At 39.1% G+C, this 19,521-nt stretch overlaps 1 protein-coding gene across 1 annotated transcript; it reads left to right on the top strand.

Annotated features, from left to right (window-relative positions):
* The first annotated feature begins 2,851 nt into the window (after window positions 1-2,851).
* On the top strand, window positions 2,852-19,201 carry LOC109903381 (butyrophilin subfamily 1 member A1). Its single transcript, XM_031801368.1, has 7 exons — window positions 2,852-3,156; window positions 3,753-3,811; window positions 5,542-5,904; window positions 6,532-6,801; window positions 7,294-7,380; window positions 7,500-7,580; window positions 17,425-19,201. Exons 2-7 carry the CDS (start codon window positions 3,754-3,756, stop codon window positions 17,451-17,453), a joined length of 888 nt encoding a protein of 295 aa, XP_031657228.1. The 5' UTR covers window positions 2,852-3,156; window position 3,753; the 3' UTR covers window positions 17,454-19,201.
* The last annotated feature ends 320 nt before the right edge of the window (window positions 19,202-19,521 follow it).

Raw genomic sequence — 19,521 nt, forward strand, 5'->3', positions numbered from 1 at the left:
GTCTTTCTGTCTCTCTGTCTTTCTGTCTCTCTGTCTGACTATTTCTCTCTGTCTGTCTCTAGCTCTGCTTCTGTCTCTCTCTCTGTGTCTCTCTCTGTCTCATTCTCTGTCGCATTCTCTGACTCATTCTCTGTCTCCGTCTCATTCTCCCTCTGTCTCTCCGCCTCTGTCTCTCCCCCTCTGTCTCTCAGTCTCTCTGTCTCTCCGCCTCTGTCTCTCCGCCTCTGTCTCTCCGCCTCTGTCTCTCCGCCTCTGTCTCTCCGTCTCTCTGTCTCTCCGCCTCTGTCTCTCCGCCTCTGTCTCTCCGCCTCTGTCTCTCCGCCTCTGTCTCTCCGTCTCTCTGTCTCTCCGCCTCTGTCTCTCCGTCTCTCCGTCTCTCCGCCTCTCTGTCTCTCCGCCTCTCTGTCTCTCCGCCTCTCTGTCTCTCCGCCTCTCTGTCTCTCCGCCTCTCTGTCTCTCCGCCTCTCTGTCTCTCCGTATCTGTCTCTCCTTCTCCTTCTCTCTCTCAGGTAGGCAGTGAAGCCCATCAGTAGTAGGAAATGAAGAGGTAGTTTCCAGGAACAAAATGTGTCTTACTGTGGTGGTATTTGAGATTCTAAGAAGTGCACACACACACACACAGAGAGAGAGAGAGAGAGAGAGAGAGACCCACCACTGCTAACAGAAGGGAGACGGTTCCTGGAACTAAAAAATTATTGTTCTAGAAATGAATCATCCCCAGCTGACACACACACACACGACCAGACACACACACACACACACACACACACACACACACACACACACACACACACACACACACACACACACACACACACACACACACACACACACACACACACACACACACACACACCCTATTGACATGAACTGTGCCCAATCAAACTACTCCAAAGGAAAACAGGAAGTTAGTAGAACATGTGACTTACCGCTGACTGCCCCAGTAACTGGATCTGGACAAGTCTGTTAAATGTAATGGAGGTATTACAACCTGTCACGTAGTGTAATACAGAATGTTTGTAGTCAATTCAAACTGTCTCTTCAGGTTTCACCTATTAGCAACGAGAAGTCTACCTTTCCTTTCTCTTTCCCTGATTCTTCTTCTCCTTTCCTTTCTCTTTCCCTGATTCTTCTTCTCCTTTCCTTTCTCTTTCCCTGATTCTTCTTCTTCCCCTTTCCTTTCTCTTTCCCTGATTCTTCTTCTTCTTCCCCTTTCCTTTCTCTTTCCCTGATTCTTCTTCTCCTTTCCTTTCTCTTTCCCTGATTCTTCTTCTCCTTTCCTTTCTCTTTCCCTGATTCTTCTTCTCCTTTCCTTTCTCTTTCCCTGATTCTTCTTCTTCTTCTTCTCCTTTCTCTTTCCCTGATTCGTCTTCTCCTTTCCTTTCTCTTTCCCTGATTCTTCTTCTTCTTCTTCTTCTCCTTTTCTCTTTCCCTGATTCTTCTTCTCCTTTTCTCTTTCCCTGATTCTTCTTCTCCTTTCCTTTCTCTTTCCCTGATTCTTCTTCTCCTTTCCTTCTCTTTCCCTGATTCGTCTTCTCCTTTCCTTTCTCTTTCCCTGATTCTTCTTCTCCTTTCCTTTCTCTTTCCCTGATTCTTCTTCTTCTTCTCCTTTCCTTTCTCTTTCCCTGATTCTTCTTCTCCTTTCCTTTCTCTGATTCTTCTTCTCCTTTCCTTTCTCTTTCCCTGATTCTTCTTCTTCTCCTTTCCTTTCTCTTTCCCTGATTCTTCTTCTCCTTTCCTTCCTCTTTCCCTGATTTTTCTTCTCCTTTCCTTTCTCTGATTCTTCTTCTCCATTCCTTTCTCTTTCCCTGATTCTTCTTCTCCTTTCCTTCCACTTTCCCTGATTCTTCTTCTTCTTCTCCTTTCTCTTTCCCTGATTCTTCTTCTCCTTTCCTTTCTCTTTCCCTGATTCTTCTTCTCCTTTCCTTCCTCTTTCCCTGATTCTTCTTCTTCTTCTCCTTTCTCTTTCCCTGATTCTTCTTCTCCTTTCCTTTCTCTTTCCCTGATTCTTCTTCTCCTTTCCTTTCTCTTTCCCTGATTCTTCTTCTTCTTCTCCTTTCCTTTCTCTTTCCCTGATTCTTCTTCTTCTTCTCCTTTCTCTTTCCCTGATTATTCTTCTTCTTCCCCTTTCCTTTCTCTTTCCCTGATTATTCTTCTTCTTCTCCTTTCCTTTCTCTTCCCCTGATTCTTCTTCTCCTTTCCTTTCTCTTTCCCTGATTCTTCTTCTTCTTCTCCTTTCCTTTCTCTTCCCCTGATTCTTCTTCTCCTTTCCTTTCTCTTCCCCTGATTCTTCTTCTTCTTCTCCTTTCCTTTCTCTTTCCCTGATTCTTCTTCTCCTTTCCTTTCTCTTCCCCTGATTCTTCTTCTCCTTTCCTTTCTCTTTCCCTGATTCTTCTTCTTCTTCTCCTTTCCTTTCTCTTTCCCTGATTCTTCTTCTTCTTCTCCTTTCTCTTTCCCTGATTATTCTTCTTCTTCCCCTTTCCTTTCTCTTTCCCTGATTATTCTTCTTCTTCTCCTTTCCTTTCTCTTCCCCTGATTCTTCTTCTCCTTTCCTTTCTCTTTCCCTGATTCTTCTTCTTCTTCTCCTTTCCTTTCTCTTCCCCTGATTCTTCTTCTCCTTTCCTTTCTCTTCCCCTGATTCTTCTTCTTCTCCTTTCCTTTCTCTGATTCTTCTTCTTCCCCTTTCCTCTCAGCCCCTGATTTCTCTTCTTCTTCTTCCACTTTCTTTTGAAACATTCTTTCTCTTGTTCTCTTTTTGTCTTTCTTATCTCCCTTTGTAGGAGTCCCCCACCTCTCTCTCTCTCTCTCTCTCTCTCTCTCTCTGGGAAGTTTTAACTTCCTGTTTAAAAGTCAGTGGTGTCGTGCTGCCTTTGCACAGCGGAGCGATGCTCTGCCACTTCTCAGAATGGTGCTAGGTTTCGCAAGTTGCGCAGTCAGTTGACTACATTTAAAAAAAACATTTTTACACCATTTCAGCAGCTCAAAAGATTTGAGGCTGATCCAAAATCAAAAAGCCAGGTCTTGGTGACATCCCTGGAGGAGAGGGGGTGTGGCTCATTCATTGCAGTGCTATATCATCACCAAAGATCATTCGCTGTCTGCCAGTCTGATCAGTCAGGACACAGGATTATAATCTGCAAAGGTTTCAGTCTGCTGGTGAGTTCTTCCTCATGGAATTGTGTTACACGAGGATATGGGAATGCTTTAAAAAAAAAAAAAATTGTATGATCTTATTAAAACAAGTGTTTCCTTCTTTGATGAACTGAAAGCTGGCATCAAATCAACTTCCTCGTAACTTTTGTTCGTGTTTAAAGTGGAACGTTTCTCTGTGAAACTCCATATCTTCTCCATAGCAGCTTGTAAGTCAAACTAGAAAAGGAATAACAAACCTCAGCAGTAGCTCAACAACAATGTGTCAGTTATGTTAATGCATAACTTTTGTAGGCCGTCATTGTAAATAAGAATTTGTTCTCAACTGACTTGCCTAGTTAAAAAAAAAAAGGTTAGATCAAAAATACACGGTTGCAGTGTCAACATGCCAATGTGTCAAAGTTCTTGCCTCTGAGGGCGATAGCTGACAGGCTATTTGACATGGTATATACGACTGAATGTGATTGTCACGTCAGGATGAAATGGTATCCCCTTCTTTATGAAATCCCCTCCTCCCTTTTCCTTTTGGATTTGCATAAACTTCCCATTTATAGACAATGTGGTTTCATTGAACTAATTTGCTACATATTTCTTCCCTTTAGAATGGTCTGCGTTCATCTCAAAATGGCTGTTGGGATTGTCTTAGCTGTTCTGCTGTATGGTAAGTTTCCACAGCTAAGTTCACTACTCTTCTCATTCATCAACATAGACAGCCACGAGGTTATAGGTCACCACCCGCTCTGATTTCTATCTAGTGTATACTATGAGCAGAGCACCAAGCGGCTGCACATACTTGACCCTGTAGATTACATGGTCCAAAACGGTGTTAGCAACCTTGTTATCAGAAAGGGAACACACACACACTTAAAATGAAGTCTCATTATAAAACTGATCTTGGATTGTGAAAGTTGTTTGACGTCAATGAAGACGTCGACATCTTCAAAAGTCGACTGGGTGGATTTATTCAGAACTGCAAAACACCAAACAAATAACTATGTGACAAATGCACAGAAGCAAATATGTGCCTTTTCATCTCAATGGAGCATCATTATTATTATTATTATTATTATTTCTTCGTACATTTGTCAATGAGCTCGGTCAGGATGTGGTGTACACCTCTCACAGACACAGGGGTGTTAACTCTGAGACAGAGTTTTGGAGTTCTGTACTGCTCACTAGGAGGGTGAGAGTTGTGAACAGAGTTTTGGAGTTCTGTACTACTCACTAGGAGGGTGAGAGTTGTGAACAGAGTTTTGGAGTTCTGTACTACTCACTAGGAGGGTGAGAGTTGTGAACAGAGTTTTGGAGTTCTGTACTACTCACTAGGAGGGTGAGAGTTGTGAACAGAGTTTTGGAGTTCTGTACTACTCACTAGGAGGGTGAGAGTTGTGAACATTAACAGGTAAGGGGCTACAGCCCCATGTCATCTATTACCGTATGGTGATTGACTATTTATAATCATTTCAACTTGTTCTTATAAAATATGATAACTATTGGCTGTGTCTGACTCTAATCAGAGCTGGAAGTTTTACGGAGTCGTGACCTATCGCTCGCTGTTATCAACCACGTCTATGGTGGAGTTGTAAGCAGAGGCAGGTCCTCTGCTGTAGCCAGGTTTACACCAGATTAGATAGCCCTACCAACACCTTGGTTACCTGGCTATTGAATTGTGACAGAACAGTAGGCCTGTATCTTATCCAGACAAATGAAGACTATACATTTCTATTGAAGTCAAAATTAGTCCAATATTTGAACAGAAAGCATCCCTCAGCTGTAGCAAACATTGAAAGCATGTTTTTAAAACTAGGCAAGTCAGTTAAGAACAAATTCCTATTTACAATGACGGCCTACCCCGGCTAAACCTGGACGACGCTAGGCCAATTGTGTGTCGCCCAATCACGGCCGGATGTGATTCAGCCTGGATTCAGACCGACTGTAGTGTCGCCTCTAGCACTGAGATGCAGTGCTTTAGACCGCTGCGCCACTCGGGAGCCCAAATGGTGTACCACATTCTATGTGAACTTCTTTCTGTATATTCTCTAGCTACTCCTCTCTAACACAATAGTGGTGTCAGAGCAGAATCCAATGTTGAAAAAAATGGATGAAAGGAACTTCCAGTAGAAAGGCCTGAGAAGTTTCCCAACAGCAAGGGTGAGCAGGGAACCACCAACTCTGAGTCACAACTAGGAATAGAGAGAGGCAGGAAAGTCCCAGGCTTGTAGTATAACGGGTCCATTTTCTTTTTAAGCCTGCACAAAACACGTCATCTCTTTTGAGGCCTATTTCGATAAATCACAGTGAAAGTTCTCCGATGAGTCAACCAGAAAATGTCATATTAGGTAAATGTGGAGTTGCGTTTTAACTATTGCCTCTTTTTTTATGTTTTGAAAGTTATTTCAGTAGTTTCATCAACAAAGGAGCAAACCGTGGTTGGAATCATCGGACAGCCCGTCCTTCTGCCCTGTGACCGCTCTACATTGGCAACTCCCAACTACCCAACAAGAACCAGAATATATTGGCAAGATTTAATCCCCAGAGTGCTGCATGTTTTCAAAGATGGAAACGAGGAGTATGAACACCAAAACCTTTGGTACAAAAACAGGACAACAATTAACACAGATCAGTTGGCTTCTGGAAATCTGTCACTCCTGCTCAACCCAGTTAATGTCCGAGACAATCTCCTGACCTGCGACGTTATTCTAATAATCAATGACGTAAATTCTCAAGAGTGCCAAATCACTGTCAATGTAGCAGGTAGGCTATGGCTTAGAGAGATATTGTTAAATCAGGCTCATGTTGTTGGGTGGGACTGGAACATAATGGTGCTTCAAATCAAATCAAATTTTATTTGTCACATACACATGGTTAGCAGATGTTAATGCGAGTGTAGCGAAATGATTGTGCTTCTAGTTCCGACAATGCAGTAATAACCAACAAGTAATCTAACTAACAATTCCAAAACTACTACCTTATAGACACAAGTGTAAGGGGATAAAGAATATGTACATAAAGATATATGAATGAGTGATGGTACAGAGCGGCATAGGCAAGATACAGTAGATGGTATTGAGTACAGTATATACATATGAGATGAGTATGTAAACAAAGTGGCATAGTTAAAGTGGCTAGTGATACATGTATTACATAAAGATGCAGTAGATGATATAGAGTACAGTATATACGTATACTGTATGAGATGAATGATGTAGGGTATGTAAACATTATATTAGGTAGCATTGTTTAAAGTGGCCAGTGATATATTTTAGCTTTAGCTCATAATATAAATATCATACCCTGTTCTGGAAACATTTCCATGAACTATCAATGCATCCGTCTCATAATTACGCCGGTTCTGGCTTTGTCCCATTGTGCTCCCTGCAGCAAGTTACCAAAAGCCCACATTAAACTTCACAGACATGACGCTTGTGTGCACCACCCACGGAGGCTTCCCTGAACACCAGGTGACATGGAGGACCCATAACCGTACTCTGGAGCGTCACGAGGCTGTCACCAAGACTACCCAGGATCCTGGAACAGGAACCTACAACATCAGTAGCCGAGTGAATGTGACAGAGGGACAGAATATAACCTGCAGTATCTACAACCCCATCCTCAATGAGACCCAGAGTAACTTTATCGTCATACCAGCCTGTGAGTTCTACCATCCAGTGAATGTACAGAGACAGTGAGGCCTACTCACTTCAGTTACACTGCTGTAATTACAAAGATTTATATCAGATTTAGACCAGTAAATGAGACCATTTCACCTCAACTAGAGTAGATGCATTGCAGGATGTCTTTCAAGTGTATCAGGTCACATGACAAATGTGTAAATATCACAGTTCAGACAGTTGTGAAAGCAAGTACAGCTCAAACCCAATGGAGCTCAAACACCGCCCCCTAGTGGATAGGCTCAGTAAACCAAAATTATTTTGAAATTCTTAGCAGCATGGCACATTAAGAATATCCAATTTAAATGAGGTCCATAAATGTCTATGTTTTGTCTTGGTCAAAACCAGGATAAGCAAACGGTATACAACTAAGGGAACATGTTAGATTAGAAGTTTCCAGGAGAGAACTAAATCACAGCATTCATGTTTTCTAGTTCATGTACAACATGGTCTTCCCATTGTGTCTTTACAGCCAAAGAGGAAACCCATTTACTGAAATGGATCCTGGCGGCATTTTGTCCATTGGTCGTATTTTTGACTGTCATTCTCTGTCTAAAATGTGAGTCTCATTCTTTTTCATTGTGAATTTACTTACAGTAGTTAAAGCTGGTGTTGTGTAACTCGTTAAGGATCAAGGTTGTGTATTGTAAAAGTGGGCATACTGCTCTATTACTGCAGACCCCAACCTCAGGAAGCCATGGAGGAAGATGATCCATTGCTGTCCTGAACCTGAACCTGAAAACACTGCACAAGAAGCAGGTGAGTTGTACAGTACTACACTGCTCAAAAAAATAGGGAAGGGAACACTAAAATAACACATCCTAGATCTGAACGAATGAAATATTCGTATTAAATAGTTCTTTACATAGTTGAATGTGCTGACAACAAAATCACACAAATTATCAATGGAAATCAAATTTATCAACCCACGGAGGTCTGGATTTGGAGTCACACTCAAAATGAAAGTGGAAAACCACACTACAGGCTGATCCAACTTTGATTTAATGTCCTTAAAACAAGTCAAAAGGAGGCTAAGTAGTGTGTGTGTGTGTGTGGCGTCCACGTGCCTGTATGACCTCCCTACAACGCCTGGGCATGCTCCTGATGAGGTGGCAGATGGTCTCCTGAGGGATCTCCTCCCAGACCTGGACTAAAGCATCCGCCTACTCCTGGACAGTCTGTGGTGCAACGTGGCGTTGGTGGATGGAGCGAGACATGATGTCCCAGATGTGCTCAATTGGATTCAGGTCTGGGGAGCGGGTAGGCCAGTCCATAGCATCAATGACTTCCTCTTGCAGGAACTGCTGACACACTCCAGCCACATGAGGTCTAGCATTGTCTTGCATTAGGAGGAACCCAGGGCCAACCGCACCAGCATTTGGTCTCACAAGGGGTCTGAGGATCTCATCTCGGGCCCTAATGGCAGTCAGGCTACCTCTGGCGAGCACATGGAGGGCTGTGCGGCCCCCAAAAGAAATGCCACCCCACACCATGACTGACCCACCGCCAAACCGGTCATGCTGGAGGATGTTGTAGGCAGCAGAACGTTCTCCACGGCGTCTCCAGACTGTCACATGTGCTCAGTGTGAACCTGCTTTCATCTGTGAAGAGCACAGGGCGCCAGTGGCGAATTTGCCAATCTTGGTGTTCTCTGGCAAATGCCAAACATCCTGCACGGTGTTGGGCTGTAAGCACAACCCCCACCTGTGGACGTCGGGCCCTCATACCACCCTCATGGAGTCTGTTTCTGACCGTTTGAGCAGACACATGCACGTTTGTGGCCTGCTGGAGGTCATTTTGCAGTGCTCCTCCTGCTCCTCCTTGCACAAAGGCGGAGGTAGCGGTCCTGCTGCTGGGTTGTTGTCCTCCTACGGCCTCCTCCACGTCTCCTGATGTACTGGCCTGTCTCCTGGTAGCGCCTCCATGCTCTGGACACTACGCTGACAGACACAGCAAACCTCCTTGCCACAGCTCACATTGATGTCCCATCCTGGATGAGCTGCACTACCTGAGCCACTTGTGTGGGTTGTAGACTCCGTCTCATGCTACCACTAGAGTGAAAGCACTGCCAGCATTCAAAAGTGACCAAAACATCAGCCAGGAAGCATAGGAACTGAGAAGTGGTCTGTGGTCCCCACCTGCAGAACCACTCCTTTATTGGGGGTGTCTTGCTAATTGCCTATAATTTCCACCTGTTGTCTATTCCATTTGCACAACAGCATGTGACATTTATTGTCAATTAGTGTTGCTTCCTAAGTGGACAGTTTGATTTCACAGAAGTGTGATTGACTTGGAGTTACATTGTGGTGTTTAAGTGTTCCCGTTATTTGTTTGAGCAGTGTATATTATATCTGTATAACTTATAGTATATCTGTATATCTTACTGTAGTACCCAGAATCCATCACCAGATACACTAACTCCTAAAATTGGGACAGGGTTAATAATCAGGTGTACTATTAAAATATTGAGTGCTTAGGGTTAGAGGGTCTACACCAGAAGTTCATGGTTCATGTATTGGAGGAAGATATATAGTGGGTGCAATTAAGCTTGGAATGTGTTGAGTGCAGGGAAAGCGATCGCCTGTGTCAGACATTGATAAGAAGAGTGAGCACTTTGGGGTAGAGGTCAATTGAAAAGAGGAAGAAGAGATATCACTAAGGTTCTGTCTAGCAGCAGAGATGCATTGGCTGTTCAGATGTGTGGGAGGAGACTCAGGAAGAACAGATATCACTAAGGTTCTGTCTAGCAGCAGAGATGCATTGGCTGTTCAGATGTGTGGGAGGAGACTCAGGAGGAACAGATATCACTAAGGTTCTGTCTAGCAGCAGAGATGCATTGGCTGTTCAGATGTGTGGGAGGAGATTCAGGAGGAAGGGTTAAATATCAGTGCTTGTGTGAAATGACGTTGTATTGATCCTCTGGGAAGAATAAACTTCGTGTCCGTCACGTTTTTACTCTGAAAATTTGAACCTAACACTGTATAACTACTATAGTGTATCTGTGTGACTTACTGTAGTGTACAGTGGCTTGTGAAAGTATTCACCCCCCTTGGCATTTTCCTATTTTGTTGCCTTTCCAACCTGGAATTAAAATAGATTTTTGAGGAGGTTTTATCATGTGATTTACACAACATTCCTACCACTTTGAAGATGAAAAATATTGAGGGGGTGAAACAAACAAGAAAGGAGAAAAAAAACCAGAACTTGAGCGTGCATAACTATTTTTAATAATGTATTTAATGGTGCTCTGTGGGATGTTAAAAGTTTCAGATAATTTTTTTTATAACCCAACCCTAATCTGAACTTCTCCACAACCTTGTCTCTGACCTGTTTGGAGAGCTCCTTTGTCTTCATGGGTCCGCTTGCTTGGGGGTGCTCCTTGCTTAGTGGTGTTGCAGATTCTGGGGCCTTTCAGAACAGGTGTGTATATCTATTGAGATCATGTGACAGATCATGTGACACTTAGATTGCTCACAGGTGGACTTTATTTAACTAATTATGTAACTTCTGAAGGTAATTGGTTGCACCAGATCTTATCTAGGGGCTTCATAGCACAGGGGGTGAATACATAATATTTATACACACTGTCACGCCCTGACCTTAGTTATCTTTGTTTTCTTTATTATCTTGGTTAGGTCAGGGTGTGACGAGGGTGGTATGTGTGTTTTGTCTTGTTTAGGGTTTTTTGTATATCTATGGGTATTATCTAGATATATGTAGGTCTTTGGTGGCCTGAATTGGTTCCCAATCAGAGACCGCTGTTTATCGTTGTCTCTGATTGGGGATCCTATTTAGGTTGCCATTTTTCCATTTTGTTTTTGTGGGTTATTGTCTATGTGTAGTTGCCGGTATCAGCACTCGGTTTATCACAGCGTATAAGCGTATAACAGCGTGTAACTTACTATAGTCTGTGTGTATAACTTACTATAGTCTGTGTGTATAACTTACTATAGTCTGTGTGTATAACTTACTATAGTCTCTGTGTATAACTTACTATAGTCTGTGTGTATAACTTACTATAGTCTGTGTGTATAACTTACTATAGTCTGTGTGTATAACTTACTATAGTCTGTGTGTATAACTTACTATAGTCTGTGTGTATAACTTACTATAGTCTGTGTGTATAACTTACTATAGTCTGTGTGTATAACTTACTATAGTCTGTGTGTATAACTTACTATAGTCTCTGTGTATAACTTACTATAGTCTCTGTGTATAACTTACTATAGTCTGTGTGTATAACTTACTATAGTCTGTGTGTATAACTTACTATAGTCTGTGTGTATAACTTACTATAGTCTGTGTGTATAACTTACTATAGTCTGTGTGTATAACTTACTATAGTCTGTGTGTATAACTTGCTATAGTCTGTGTGTATAACTTACTATAGTCTCTGTGTAACTTACTATAGTCTGTGTGTGTAACTTGCTATAGTCTGTGTGTATAACTTACTATAGTCTGTGTGTATAACTTGCTATAGTCGTGTGTATAACTTACTATAGTCTCTGTGTAACTTACTATAGTCTGTGTGTGTAACTTGCTATAGTCTGTGTGTAACTTACTATAGTCTATGTGTATAACTTGCTATAGTCTGTGTGTATAACTTACTATAGTCTTTGTGTAACTTACTATAGTCTGTGTGTGTAACTTGCTATAGTCTGTGTGTATAACTTACTATAGTCTGTGTGTGTAACTTGCTATAGTCTGTGTGTAACTTACTATAGTCTATGTGTATAACTTACTATAGTCTGTGTATAACTTACTATAGTCTGTGTATAACTTACTATAGTCTGTGTGTATAACTTACTATAGTCTGTGTGTATAACTTACTATAGTCTCTGTGTATGACTTACTATAGTCTCTGTGTATAACTTACTATAGTCTGTGTGTATAACTTACTATAGTCTGTGTGTATAACTTACTATAGTCTGTGTGTATAACTTACTATAGTCTGTGTGTATAACTTACTATAGTCTGTGTGTATAACTTACTATAGTCCTGTGTGTATAACTTACTATAGTCTGTGTGTATAACTTACTATAGTCTGTGTGTATAACTTACTATAGTCTGTGTGTATAACTTACTATAGTCTGTGTGTATACTTACTATAGTCTGTGTGTATAACTTACTATAGTCTCTGTGTAATAACTTACTATAGTCTGTGTGTATAACTTACTATAGTCTCTGTGTATAACTTACTATAGTCTGTGTGTATAACTTACTATAGTCTGTGTGTATAACTTACTATAGTCTGTGTGTATAACTTACTATAGTCTGTGTGTATAACTTACTATAGTCTTGGTATAACTTACTATAGTCTGTGTGTATAACTTACTATAGTCTGTGTGTATAACTTACTATAGTCTGTGTGTATAACTTACTATAGTCTGTGTGTATAACTTACTATAGTCTGTGTGTATAACTTACTATAGTCTGTGTGTATAACTTACTATAGTCTGTGTGTATAACTTACTATAGTCTGTGTGTATAACTTACTATAGTCTGTGTGTATAACTTACTATAGTCTGTGTGTATAACTTACTATAGTCTCGTGTGTATAACTTACTATAGTCTGTGTGTATAACTTACTATAGTCTGTGTGTATAACTTACTATAGTCTGTGTGTATAACTTACTATAGTCTGTGTGTATAACTTACTATAGTCTGTGTGTATAACTTACTATAGTCTGTGTGTATAACTTACTATAGTCTGTGTGTATAACTTACTATAGTCTGTGTGTATAACTTACTAGTCTGTGTGTATAACTTACTATAGTCTGTGGTATAACTTACTATAGTCTGTGTGTATAACTTACTATAGTCTCTGTGTATAACTTACATAGTCTGTGTGTATAACTTACTATAGTCTGTGTGTATAACTTACTATAGTCTGTGTGTATAACTTACTATAGTCTCTGTGTATAACTTACTATAGTCTGTGTGTATAACTTACTATAGTCTGTGTGTATAACTTACTATAGTCTGTGTGTATAACTTACTATAGTCTGTGTGTATAACTTACTATAGTCTGTGTGTATAACTTACTATAGTCTGTGTGTATAACTTACTATAGTCTGTGTGTATAACTTACTATAGTCTGTGTGTATAACTTACTATAGTCTGTGTGTATAACTTACTATAGTCTCTGTGTAACTTACTATAGTCTGTGTGTGTAACTTACTATAGTCCTGTGTGTATAACTTACTATAGTCTGTGTGTATAACTTACTATAGTCTGTGTGTATAACTTACTATAGTCTGTGTGTATAACTTACTATAGTCTCTGTGTATAACTTACTATAGTCTGTGTGTATAACTTACTATAGTCTGTGTGTATAACTTACTATAGTCTGTGTGTATAACTTACTATAGTCTCTGTGTATAACTTGCTATAGTCTGTGTGTATAACTTACTATAGTCTCTGTGTATAACTTACTATAGTCTGTGTGTATAACTTACTATAGTCTGTGTGTATAACTTACTATAGTCTGTGTGTATAACTTACTATAGTCTGTGTGTATAACTTACTATAGTCTCTGTGTATAACTTACTATAGTCTGTGTGTATAACTTACTATAGTCTGTGTGTATAACTTACTATAGTCTGTGTGTATAACTTACTATAGTCTGTGTGTATAACTTACTATAGTCTGTGTGTATAACTTACTATAGTCTGTGTGTATAACTTACTATAGTCTGTGTGTATAACTTACTATAGTCTGTGTGTATAACTTACTATAGTCTGTGTGTATAACTTACTATAGTCTGTGTGTATAACTTACTATAGTCTGTGTGTATAACTTACTATAGTCTGTGTGTATAACTTACTATAGTCTGTGTGTATAACTTGCTATAGTCTGTGTGTATAACTTACTATAGTCTCTGTGTAACTTACTATAGTCTGTGTGTGTAACTTGCTATAGTCTGTGTGTATAACTTACTATAGTCTGTGTGTATAACTTACTATAGTCTCTGTGTATAACTTACTATAGTCTCTGTGTATAACTTACTATAGTCTGTGTGTATAACTTACTATAGTCTGTGTGTATAACTTACTATAGTCTGTGTGTATAACTTACTATAGTCTGTGTGTATAACTTACTATAGTCCTGTGTGTATAACTTACTTAGTCTGTGTGTATAACTTACTATAGTCTGTGTGTATAACTTACTATAGTCTGTGTTATAACTTACTATAGTCTGTGTGTATACTTACTATAGTCTGTGTGTATAACTTACTATAGTCTCTGTGTATAACTTACTATAGTCTGTGTGTATAACTTACTATAGTCTCTGTGTATACTTACTAATAGTCTGTGTGTATAACTTACTATAGTCTGTGTGTATAACTTACTATAGGTCTGTGTGTATAACTTACTATAGTCTGTGTGTATAACTTACTATAGTCTGTGTGTGACTAACTTACTATAGTCTGTGTGTATAACTTACTATAGTCTCGTGTGTATAACTTACTATAGTCTGTGTGTATAACTTACTATAGTCTGTGTGTATAACTTACTATAGTCTGTGTGTATAACTTACTATAGTCTGTGTGTATAACTTACTATAGTCTGTGTGTATAACTTACTATAGTCTGTGTGTATACTTACTATAGTCTGTGTGTATAACTTACTATAGTCTGTGTGTATAACTTACTATAGTCTGTGTGTATAACTTACTATAGTCTGTGTGTATAACTTACTATAGTCTGTGTGTATAACTTACTATAGTCTGTGTGTATAACTTACTATAGTCCTGTGTGTATAACTTACTATAGTCTGTGTGTATAACTTACTATAGTCTGTGTGTATAACTTACTATAGTCTGTGTGTATAACTTACTATAGTCTCTGTGTATAACTTACTATAGTCCTGTGTGTATAACTTACTATAGTCTGTGTGTATAACTTACTATAGTCTGTGTGTATAACTTACTATAGTCTGTGTGTATAACTTACTATAGTCCTGTGTGTATAACTTACTATAGTCTGTGTGTATAACTTACTATAGTCTGTGTGTATAACTTACTATAGTCTGTGTGTATAACTTACTATAGTCTGTGTGTATAACTTACTATAGTCTGTGTGTATAACTTACTATAGTCTGTGTGTATAACTTGCTTATAGTCTGTGTGTATAACTTACTATAGTCTCTGTGTAACTTACTATAGTCTGTGTGTGTAACTTGCTATAGTCTGTGTGTATAACTTACTATAGTCTGTGTGTATAACTTACTATAGTCCTCTGTGTAACTTACTATAGTCTGTGTGTATAATTTACTATAGTCTGTGTGTATAACTTACTATAGTCTCTGTGTATAACTTACTATAGTCTGTGTGTATAACTTACTATAGTCTGTGTGTATAACTTACTATAGTCTGTGTGTATAACTTACTATAGTCTCTGTGTATAACTTGCTATAGTCTGTGTGTATAACTTACTATAGTCTCTGTGTATAACTTACTATAGTCTGTGTGTATAACTTACTATAGTCTGTGTGTATAACTTACTATAGTCTCTGTGTATAACTTACTATAGTCTGTGTGTATAACTTACTATAGTCTGTGTGTATAACTTACTATAGTCTATGTGTATAACTTACTATAGTCTCTGTGTATAACTTACTATAGTCTATGTGTATAACTTACTATAGTCTCTGTGTATAACTTACTATAGTCTGTGTGTATAACTTACTATAGTCTGTGTGTATAACTTACTATAGTCTCTGTGTATAACTTACTATAGTCTGTGTGTATAACTTACTATAGTCTGTGTGTATAACTTACTATAGTCTCTGTGTAACTTACTATAGTCTGTGTGTATAACTTACTATAGTCTGTGTGTATAACTTACTATAGTCTCTGTGTATAACTTACTATAGTCTGTGTATAACTTACTATAGTCTGTGTGTATAACTTACTATAGTCTGTGTGTATAACTTACTATAGTCTGTGTGTATAACTTACTATAGTCTCTGTGTATAACTTACTATCGTCTGTGTGTATAACTTACTATAGTCTGTGTGTGTAACTTGCTATAGTCTGTGTGTATAACATACTAAAGTCTCTGTGTATAACTTACTATAGTCTCTGTGTATAACTTACTATAGTCTGTGTATAACTTACTATAGTCTCTGTGTATAACTTACTATAGTCTGTGAGTATAACTTACTATAGTCTGTGTGTATAACTTACTATAGTCTGTGTGTATAACTTACTATAGTCTGTGTGTATAACTTACTATAGTCTGTGTGTATAACTTACTATAGTCTGTGTGTATAACTTACTATAGTCTGTGTGTATAACTTACTATAGTCTGTGTGTATAACTTACTATAGTCTCTGTGTATAACTTACTATAGTCTGTGTGTATAACTTACTATAGTCTATGTGTATAACTTACTATAGTATGTGTGTATAACTTACTATAGTCTGTGTGTATAACTTACTATAGTCTGTGTGTATAACTTACTATAGTCTGTGTGTATAACTTACTATAGTCTGTGTGTATAACCTACTATAGTCTCTGTGTAACTTACTATAGTCTCTGTGTAACTTACTATAGTCTGTGTGTGTAACTTACTATAGTCTCTGTGTATAACTTACTATAGTCTCTGTGTATAACTTACTATAGTCTGTGTGTATAACTTACTATAGTCTGTGTGTATAACTTACTATAGTCTGTGTGTATAACTTACTATAGTCTGTGTGTATAACTTACTATAGTCTGTGTGTATAACTTACTATAGTCTGTGTGTATAACTTACTATAGTCTGTGTGTATAACTTACTATAGTCTGTGTGTATAACTTACTATAGTCTCTGTGTAACTTACTATAGTCTCTGTGTAACTTACTATAGTCTGTGTGTGTAACTTACTATAGTCTCTGTGTATAACTTACTATAGTCTCTGTGTATAACTTACTATAGTCTGTGTGTATAACTTACTATAGTCTGTGTGTATAACTTACTATAGTCTGTGTGTATAACTTACTATAGTCTGTGTGTATAACTTACTATAGTCTGTGTGTATAACTTACTATAGTCTCTGTGTAACTTACTATAGTCTGTGTGTATAACTTGCTATAGTCTGTGTATAACTTACTATAGTCTGTGTGTATAACTTACTATAGTCTCTGTGTATAACTTACTATAGTCTATGTGTATAACTTACTATAGTCTATGTGTATAACTTACTATAGTCTCTGTGTATAACTTACTATAGTCTCTGTGTATAACTTACTATAGTCTCTGTGTAACTTACTATAGTCTGTGTAACTTACTATAGTCTCTGTGTATAACTTACTATAGTCTCTGTGTATAACTTACTATAGTCTCTGTGTATAACTTACTATAGTCTCTGTGTATAACTTACTATCGTCTGTGTGTATAACTTACTATAGTCTGTGTGTATAACTTACTATAGTCTGTGTGTATAACTTACTATAGTCTGTGTGTATAACTTACTATAGTCTGTGTGTATAACTTACTATAGTCTGTGTGTATAACTTACTATAGTCTGTGTGTATAACTTACTATAGTCTGTGTGTATAACTTACTATAGTCTGTGTGTATAACTTTCATATCTAGTCTCTGATTTGTCTTTTGCAGAAATTGCAGAATTGAATCCACAACAGTAGAAAACAAGTCCCAAGCTTCTCCAGTGGTGAGGAAGACAAGTTACTGCGTTGTTGGTCCATACGGCTGGACAACATGAGGACATTGGTACTGCCAAAATACTGAGAGCTATACTGCTACCAGTAATCTTGCATGGAAGCTGATATGTGATGCTAGTGATCTATATCCAATATCCAGTGTTTAGGTCCAGGTGTTTAATGCAAAATAATTGACTTAACGTAAGGAGAGATCAAATTGAGACGCTAAGATATATATGAAACACTTGAAGAAAAGAACCCGGACACAGACACAACTGTAGACACAAAAGGTGTTGTTGAACAGTGAACCTGTCACTGAACCTGCATGTGTGGCGTTATAATGAAAGTGGTTTTGTCATCATGTGTTTTAGTATTGTCTGTGTGTCCCAACATATCACAGACACACAGACAATAAAGAACGAAACAATCAAACCTCATTCAAACTGAGACCGGTATGGATAGAGATCACAGGTGGTTGGTGGCACCTTAATTGGGGAGGAACGGCCTCGTGGTAATGGCCGGAGCGAAATCATTGGAACGGTATCAAATACATCAAACATATGGTTTGATGCCATTTCATTCGCTCCGTTCCAGACATCATTATGAGCCGTCCTCCCCTCAACAGCCTCCACTGATAGAGATTCAGGTTCTTTCTGTATCTAACTTGCAGGTCTGCCGTTCATCGCGGTAGTGAATGTCATCTCTCACTGTATTTTTTACAGCTGAGTGAATGTCATGTCTCACTGTATTTTATGGCTGAGTGAATGTCATGTCTCATTGTATTTTATGGCTGAGTGAATGTCATGTCTCATTGTATTTTATGGCTGAGTGAATGTCATGTCTCATTGTATTTTATGGCTGAGTGAATGTCATGTCTCATTGTATTTTATGGCTGAGTGAATGTCATGTCTCATTGTATTTTATGGCTGAGTGAATGTCATGTCTCATTGATGGAAGATGTTACAGTGCCTATAGAAAGTTGACACTCCCCTATGAATTTTTTTTCACATTCCGTTGCTTTACAAAGCCTGCTCGCCTCTACAGGATTGGTGGGTCCCCCTCGGAGACGGTTGAGCTAACGTAGGCTAGTGTGATTAGCACGAGGTTGTAAGTAACAAGAACATTTCCCAGGACATATCTGATATTGGCAGAAAGGTTAAATTCTTGTTTAATCTAACTGCACTGTCCAATTACAAAGCCTGCTAGCTAAAAACGTTACCTCACAACGACAGATAAACGATTATAGAATATAACTGTGAACTACAGAGCGTGGGTCGCTTGGGGGTTACCCTACGGTAGCCCCAGTTAGATCAGGCTACTCAACGTGTTTTATAGAGTTTTTATTTGTTTTGTCTTCTTTTTTTTGGGAGGGGTTTACAGGAACAATATATATTTCAATGAATATATTCTGTGTGTATAACATGTACCTGTGGGCTGTCAACCAAAAGAAAAACTGAAGTAAGAAATACATACAGAGAAATGATCATATTGATCAAGAAAATATTTTGTAGAAGTATAATTCACATGTAAATAAACAAACCCTGCAACCCTGCATACCTATTTCTGCCCATTCCACCCACCACTTATCTCCTAAGCCCCTCCCCCCTCTACTAGCCCCCTGAACATCCAAGGTTGCTTGTCAACTGAGGATGTTTTTACACACCCCTTCCACATGGGCCTGAAAGCAAAGATAGTTTCATGCTGAATAGCCACCACTAGTCAGCCCCCCCCCCTAGTCAGCCCCCCCCCCCTAGTCAGCCCCCCCCCCTAGTCAGCCCCCCCCCCCCTAGTCAGCCCCCCCCCCCCTAGTCAGCCCCCCCCCCCCCCTAGTCAGCCCCCCCCCCCCTAGTCAGCCCCCCCCCCCTAGTCAGCCCCCCCCCCCCCTTGTCAGCCCCCCCCCCCCCCCCCCCCAATTGCTACAGTTGATAGTATGTTTTATTTTAATTATTACTTGAATTGTTTTGGTGGCAGGTAGCCTAGTGATCAGAGCAGTGGCTCGAATCCCCGAGCTGACAAGGTGAAAAAACTGTCGTTCTACCCCTGAACAAGTTCA

The sequence above is a fragment of the Oncorhynchus kisutch genome, linkage group LG2 (assembly GCF_002021735.2).
Source record: "Oncorhynchus kisutch isolate 150728-3 linkage group LG2, Okis_V2, whole genome shotgun sequence".
NCBI lineage: Eukaryota > Metazoa > Chordata > Actinopteri > Salmoniformes > Salmonidae > Oncorhynchus > Oncorhynchus kisutch.

Coding starts and splice junctions, on each gene's coding strand:
- LOC109903381 (XM_031801368.1), top strand. CDS start 3,754: ATGGTCTGCGTTCATCTCAAAATGGCTGTTGGGATTGTCTTAGCTGTT. Junction 7,381..7,499: donor TGTCATTCTCTGTCTAAAAT/GTGAGTCTCATT, acceptor CTATTACTGCAG/ACCCCAACCTCAGGAAGCCA. Junction 7,581..17,424: donor AAACACTGCACAAGAAGCAG/GTGAGTTGTACA, acceptor TGTCTTTTGCAG/AAATTGCAGAATTGAATCCA.